A 7,122-nucleotide genomic window follows, 5' to 3' on the forward strand; every position below is an offset into this window, starting at 1 on the left:
TTATGCTTATAACAAGGTTTTAATAAAATAAAAAGTTCAAGTGCTTCCAATCCCCCAACATACCCCATTCCAGTGTGGGGGGAGGGAGCCCCCACACCCCAGTAGCACCAGGGATAGCACCATGAGAAAGATGAGGTCACACCCGGCCTCCCTGAGACCCGCAGGGTGGTGAGGACGTGTGGACGCCCCCCCGCCACCTCACCCCCAGCCTCAGACAGTCGCAGAGCTGAGAGCACACTCCCCTCCACGGGGCGGTCTCCAGAAACCGCCACCCCCAACCCCCGAGTCAGTTCCCCTCCTCCCAAGGCCTGGGCTTCTGGGGAGATGCCAGGGGTGGCCTCCGCTCCCTATGGCTTTGCTCCCTGGGCAGGAGGAGGTGGCGGGACAGGAACCGGCGTCTCCAGTCCTGAGGCTGGGGCTGGGAGTGTGGAGGGCAGCAACGGCCAGGGCTCCCTGCTGGGGCTGGGGTGGCTCAGGGGTCAGCAGTCACAAAGGGTCAGGGGTCCAATCCCTGGGGATGTCCAAAGCAACCCCAACCCCAGGTCAGAGCTGTGCTGGGGTAAAGGGTCATCTCCCTCTTAGAGGTCCAAGAGCTCCTCCTGGAGGTCAGCGAGTCCCCAAGCACTCGGGGCTGGGAGTATGAGACAGGTGCCCTGTCCAGGCCAACACGGTCCCTAACTGTTGACATCCAAGTCGATGGAGCCATGGCTGACCACCAGCCTCAGGCGCTTGGGTGGGGAGAAGGGCGCGAAGGCGAGGGCCTGCTTGGGGATGGAGACGGGGCCTGGGGTCCTGGCAGGGGCAAGGGTGGGGGTGGGAGTGGCAGGTGGGGCTGGGACCACTCGGCNCACTCGGGGCTGGGAGTATGAGACAGGTGCCCTGTCCAGGCCAACACGGTCCCTAACTGTTGACATCCAAGTCGATGGAGCCATGGCTGACCACCAGCCTCAGGCGCTTGGGTGGGGAGAAGGGCGCAAAGGCGAGGGCCTGCTTGGGGATGGAGACGGGGCCTGGGGTCCTGGCAGGGGCGAGGGCCGGGGTGGGAGTGGCAGGTGGGGCTGGGACCACTCGGCTCAGGTCCACACGCAACACGTAAGGCAGCCCATAACGCCGGGCCCAGAGCCAGTCCTGCTGGGGCGTCCAGCGGGCACGGGGGGCCTGGTCCAGGGCCACTGCAGCCTCCCCCTGCAGGCAGCAGTGGGGGCTGCAGCCTCCCCACCGGTGCAAGGAGACTCGAGCAGTACGGAGAATGGGGAGCATGGGGGCCCGCCGAGGCGGCGGGCGACGGCGTCTCCGAGGACGCGCCCAGAGCTGGGGCTGAGGCAGCCACTGGAGCCAAAGGGGCGAGGCGTCGGGGCTGGTGCTGCAGGGAGGGGGTCGAAGGGGCTGGCAGGCCGCTGTGCAGGTGGGGGAGGGGGAGAGAAAGAGTAACCCTGTGAGCAGGCCCTCCGGAAAGTGGGACAGCTTCTGCTCAGACTACCCCCACCCCACTGGGAGGCCCAGGAGCAGGACAGAGGGCAGACAGACAAGGGTTGAGGACCAGAGAGCAGCTGACAGAGGCTGACAAGATGGGGCCCCTGGCTTTTGCTCACCGCAGAATGGGTCCTGGCGCAGAGGAAACCGGTGGGCACAGGCCCTTGGGGTCAGTCGGCCACCTCCCAACCTCTGCAGCAGCCTCCGCTTGGTCTCCCGGAGCTGGTACTTGTCCAGGGGCCGCGGTGGCAGGGGCTCCCGGGGCCGCAGGCGGAAAGCCCCCTCCCCTTTCCTAAAGAATGTCAGCTCTGAGGTTGCATTTTCGGGTTCACAGGATATCAGCTTCTCTCCTGCCCACCTACCCACACCCCTATGCCCACCTCTCGCAGGTGTAGCATTCACAGTGCTCATTCTTTTCACCAAAGAAGCCTTCGCCATAGAAGCAGGTCACCTCGTCCCCCGGCTCAATGTCCCGGAGCACCTTCACGCAGGCTGAGTTCCCATCTGCGGGCACAAACTGGGAGCCGGGCTGCTCAGCACCCTGGCCCACCTGCACACCCTGGTCCCGAGGGTCCTCCCCTGTGGCGGGCAGTGGCCAGGAGCCCCTGGGGGGTGGCAACCCTGCCCAGGGCCTGCCCACCTCACCCAATCTCTAACGATCTGCTGTCTGCAGGCTTCCCTCCCGAAGGATGGTGATCCAACCCCACACTGGCAGGGCAGTGTGACCACGCCCTCCTACAGCCAAGCCCCGCCCACCCCGACCCCGGAAGCCACCTCTCTTCCTGGACTGCTGTCCTATGGCCTTTAATGCCTGCTCCTTTCTCCGAGATGCCCGCTGGGGAGAGGTGTGACTCCCATCCATCTATCTATCCATCTGTCCGTCCACTCTAGACTGACACAAGCCTGGGAGTGGCCCTTGCCATCCACCTGACCCCAGGCCCACTGGCCAGTGCCTCCAGAGTGCACGGTGTCTTGCGTCCTAGTTTTCTCCATCCTTAAGACCCTGTCTGCAGCCAGCCCTTGTCACCTCTTCCTCAGTTACAAACTAGGTTACACAGCGGCCTCGCTGTGGCCACCCTGCCTCCAGCCCCTCCCCCACTTCCTGCTGACCCTCCAGCTCACCAGCAGCCAGGACACCTAAAAACCAAGCTCCCTAATGCACTAAGCAGGGGCCCCCATGGGGCAGACCCCGGCCCACGCAGCACAACAGCCTTGAGTCATCATGCCTGTCACACCTCCTGACCCTCACGACACGACCCCGTTTTTCTGAAACACCAGGAAAATCCTACTCTCCTGCACTGCCTGCTCCCGTGCCCCTGGTGGCTGTCGCTTGCCATGGCACGGAGCCTTGCCTTGTTTCCCATCCAGCTCAGTGTCTATGCACAGGCCACACGTCATCTACCCTGAAAGCCACGGAAGGAGGTCTCCCTAATCACGGGGACAATTTCCACAAACGTCAGTGTGCACCGAGTACCTGACCCTTGCGACCCGCCGGGAGGCAGATTCTCACCCTCTCCCACCTGGAGAAACCAGCGCCCAGGACGGATTGAGCCAGGACTGAAGTCTAGGTCAAACTGTGGAGCCCCAGACCCCCTGCCACGCCTCGGGGCTCCCGCAGCATCGGACCAGGCCCACACTTGGCAGACAGCACCCATGGGACTATCTCCACTCCATTCCCCTTCCCCCGGGCTCCCCCATGGACAGGGCAGTCATCAACCACGCCTCCCAGAGATCCCTGTCCTCCTCCTCCAGGACTCCCTGCCTCACCCCAGAGCGCACGAACCTGCAGGCTCCTGCCACCACAACTGCACCAGTGCGGCCCAGAAGCATCTCCCCACGAAGTCCAGAGCCCAGGCTCAGGGTCACTTTCTGACTCCCCATCCCCACATGCCCCGCCCCCCCACAACTGGCCCAACCCGCAGCATCACAGTGCAGAGAGCAAGGAATACCTCCAGCAGGAGGCAGCCGTGTTCCATTGTGACTGTGGCCAAAACCCTTTCCTCCCTCCCTCCTCTATCAGCCACTGGCACTCCACCCCCTGGGGGGTGGGAATGGGCTCTGTCAGGTAGGGAGACCGTGGACAGTTTCCGGCTATTGACTGACCAGGAAGCCCTCCCCTCCTCATTTCCCACGTGGCCACTCCTCCCGGGGTCCCCAGTCTCACCTTGCAGTTGGGTTTGCAGTCTGGAGACAGCGGAAGGCACGGGCAGGGGAAGAGACTGAATGAGCCACAGGGAGGGACGTTACCCCTCCCGGGCACCTCCCCAGACCACGCCCCTCCAAGGCCACGCCCTACGCGCACCGTGGTTGATGAAGGCAGCGGGGCCCAGCCACAGCTGCGCGCTGCGCTTGCGGGTGGAGTACATGATGCTGAAGTCGTTCTCACCGGCCCGCAGCAGCCCCTCGTCGGCCTCCCGCAGCTCGGCGATGCAACCCACCAGCAGCTCTAGTTTCTCGTTCTTCTTCCTACCAGGAGGCCAGGCCGCAATCTGTGAGCAGCGCCGCAGGGCCCACCATGGCCAAGGCTGTGCAGACTGCCTCCAGAATCGCTACACCTGCCCGGCTGCGGCAAGTCATCCAGACTCTGCCCAAGAGGGCACCCTCTCCCTGCCTCTCCGCTTCTCCAGGAGGTAAAGAAAGGATGGCACAGTCTGGGCAAGGTCTGGCCTTTGGGGCAGTCAGCCCCACGAACCCTGGGGCTGCATGGCGGCGGGGGTGGGGTGGGTGGGTGTGTCTCATCCTCCATCAGGGCTGTGTGTTCGAGACCATCTAGACCCCGCCTCCTTCCCAGCAGGAACACCGGCAAGCTCTCCTCCACTTGTTCCCCTGAGAGGGACACAGGTCTGTCCCAGCAGCGCCACAAAGCCCCCCATCAGTTCTGCCCTCTTACCAAGCTCGGGTAGACACAATCTTGGCTCCATTCCTCTCCATGGAATAGCGGGTGCAGGGCAGGATGGTAAAGCCACTTTCAGGCAGGAAGGCTCGGAGGTAGCGATAGATCTGGGGGAGGGAGGGGGTGGGCAGGGTGAGGTGGTGGGGCAGGGTCCTCCTCGGCCCTCTTTCTCTCCTGGGCTCTATTAGTCCTGTTCTGCCACTGACTCTCTGTGTGGTCCCCGGGGAACTCACTTCCCCTCTTGGGGCCTCAGTTTCTTCATTTGTCAAATGAAGAGTTTGGACTCCATCTCAGAGGGCCTGCCAACTCTGGTCTGCTAGGATTCTCTGAGCCCCGTCTCAGACTGTCCCAATCAATAGCTAGGAAGTCAGAGAGCCCCGGAGGGTTGCTTCTGAGGGGCACAGTGCCTGGGGCTCCGAGGTGAGGGGAGAGGACACGCGGGTGAGTGGGGAAGGGAAGGGCGCCCTCACGTGGGTCTTGAGGGCAGCCTCCTGCCGCGGGCCCCGGCTCTGGAAGTAGTGGGTCATCCAGCCTCCCAGCGTCAGGGCCCGGTACGCAGCCTCCAGGTCTCGCTGCCTCAGGAAAGCCTCCAGCGCTGAGCGCAGGTGGTGCTGTCGCCGCAGGGGGGGCACAGGGCTGGGGGAGAGGGCATGCCTGGGTCCCAGGGCCTTGGCCTATTCCCTCCGGGCCGTCCCGGGCCCCGCCCCCACCCGCACTGGGGCTGTGGGGCAAAGGGAAGGAATCCCAGCCCTCAGTCCGCCCTCCCCCAGGCAGCCTCACCTGACGTTCATCTTATGAGTGCGGAAGCCCAGGTAGGGGTCCAGGACCAGGCTGGTGGCGAGGTCGTCGTTCTCACACAGTTCTCTGGCTGTCACTCTGTCAGGCCCCATGGTGCCTCATAGACCATGCTGCCTCCGGCGGGGAGGGCCTGCGCTCGCTCTGAGCCACCTAAGAGCTGCGTGGGGCTCTGCCAGGCCCTTCAGTCTCCTCATCTACATATCGGGGAGAGAGGCAACACTGACTCCGCCGCTCTCAGGGCGGGTAAAATTCAACAAGTTCTTCTGACAGTGAGGAAGCCCCCCCAAACAAGTGCCAGCCCCCTCCACTGGTATCTCTTTCTCTTCATGCTCTGGAGTGCAGACACAAAGCCCCCAACACACACACAAGGGGAAGGCTGATTATGACCGACTGAGAGTCTGGGATGACCCTCAAGACTTAGCCCTGCAGGAGCCAAGAGTCCCCCTCCCCCAACACACAGGTTGTTCTTCCATCCCCCCACAGTCCCAACCTGCCCTCCCCAGCAGCCCTGGGAGTCGTCGGGAGGCCCTGGGTGAAGCCCCAGGCAGCCTGGAGGGGGGTTGGGGAGGGAAGTGGAGGAGGGATCCCAGCACCTGCTCCCTCTCCAAGGATTCCGGGGGAGGGAGGGCTCAAAGGACAAAGCGGGGGCGGGGGGGGGCGGTGAGAAGGAACGGTATGGGGAGGCAGGACAGATCCATAAAAAGAGGAGAAAGAAGGGGATTAGCAAAACGAAACAAAACAAGACCCCTAACCCTTGTCCTGGATTCGTGGTGTGGGTGCCCTGCCGGGGCTTCAGGGAGAGTGGGCGGGGAGTGGCAAGGAAGGGGGAGCTGAAGAGAGATTGGGAGCTGAGCGGCTGGGAAAGGGGGTCTGGCAAAGGCTGGAAGGCTAGGGGTAAATGAGGAGGGCGCGCCGCGGGAGGGCGCTGGGAGGAGCGGAAGCAGAGGGGCAAGTGGGTAAAGACCAAATATAGGCCGCGCGGAGGGGAGCTGAGGCAGGGGCCAGGGGGCTGAGAGAGGGCTGCGGGGACCCAAGGAGGAGCCAGGAAAGCTAGACGAGAGAACTGGGGTGCGGGGAGAGGAAGCAGAGTAGGGCGTGGGGGTCTAGGGAAGGTCTTGAGAAGGTAGAGAGAAGCCTAGGGGCTTGGAGAAACACTGGGGCAGACAAAGTGCTGGGGATCCCGGGAGGAGCGTGGGAAGGCCGGGAGGACGGAGCCCGGAGCCCGGGCATGGCCCTGGGTAGGCAGAGAAGGTCCAGGAAGGAACTGGGGGAAGCAGACAGGGGTCTGGGGCAGGTTCGCGGCTCCAGGGACCTGGGTTGGCGGTGAGCGTGCAGGGGAAGGGCCTGGGGTCCAGGGAAGGGCCTGGAGCGTGAGGGGGCTCGGGGAAGGCACGGGGTGCGGGAAGGGCCTGCTGAGGAGGCACAGGGACGGCTGCGCGCCGACAGCCACAGGACGCTCGCGGAGGGGCCGGGAGACTTGGGCGCCAGGACACGAGGGGACGGACTGGGCGGGGGACAGTCAGGGCTGGGGGCGACCGGGAGCCAAGGCAGCGCGGGGCGGGGGCCGAGAGGGGGCTCAGACGTTGGGCCCCGCGCCGCCCCTCACCCGCTTCTCCTCCTCCGGCGCCCGCGCCGCTGCCTCCGGTACTACCTCCCACTGCCTCTTCCAGCAATCCTCAGTCTCGGTCGCCGCGCCTCCCGTCTGCCTCGCCGGTCCCGCCCCGCCACGGCCACCACGGCCTTCCATTGGCCGATGCTGCCGCCACTCTTCGGTTGCTGCGGGTTTTTCGCCTCTCCCATTGGCCGAGCTACACTGTGCCTCCCCCCCACCCCACCCCCGTCAATTGCCCCCACAAAACCCCGCCACGCCCGCGCGCTGCCCCTCAGCGCCGCCAACCTCTGCGGTTGGTTCCCGCCGTTGTCCTTCCAAGGCTGCCATGGAGACGTGTCCCCACCCA

General features: G+C 64.5%; 1 protein-coding gene across 4 annotated transcripts; it reads right to left on the reverse strand.

The window, feature by feature from the left end:
- On the reverse strand, positions 1-6,887 carry KMT5C (lysine methyltransferase 5C). Of its 4 annotated transcripts, XM_037038090.1 has the most exons (10): positions 6,771-6,871; positions 5,147-5,358; positions 4,837-5,002; positions 4,364-4,473; positions 3,776-3,939; positions 3,638-3,657; positions 1,854-1,990; positions 1,593-1,765; positions 1,066-1,397; positions 1-839 (listed from the first exon to the last, which is right to left on the reverse strand). In XM_037038090.1, exons 2-10 carry the CDS (start codon positions 5,254-5,256, stop codon positions 675-677), a joined length of 1,377 nt encoding a protein of 458 aa, XP_036893985.1. In that variant the 5' UTR covers positions 5,257-5,358; positions 6,771-6,871; the 3' UTR covers positions 1-674. The 4 variants fall into 4 exon arrangements, with proteins under 4 accessions (XP_036893985.1, XP_036893987.1, XP_036893984.1 ...); XM_037038092.1 differs by lacking the exon at positions 1-839 and having other exon boundaries at positions 858-1,397; positions 6,816-6,887; XM_037038089.1 differs by lacking the exon at positions 1-839 and having other exon boundaries at positions 858-1,397.
- Positions 6,888-7,122: the final 235 nt, after the last annotated feature.

This window comes from Sturnira hondurensis, unplaced genomic scaffold, assembly GCF_014824575.4.
Source record: "Sturnira hondurensis isolate 20B ecotype Veracruz unplaced genomic scaffold, ASM1482457v3 Scaffold0024124, whole genome shotgun sequence".
NCBI lineage: Eukaryota > Metazoa > Chordata > Mammalia > Chiroptera > Phyllostomidae > Sturnira > Sturnira hondurensis.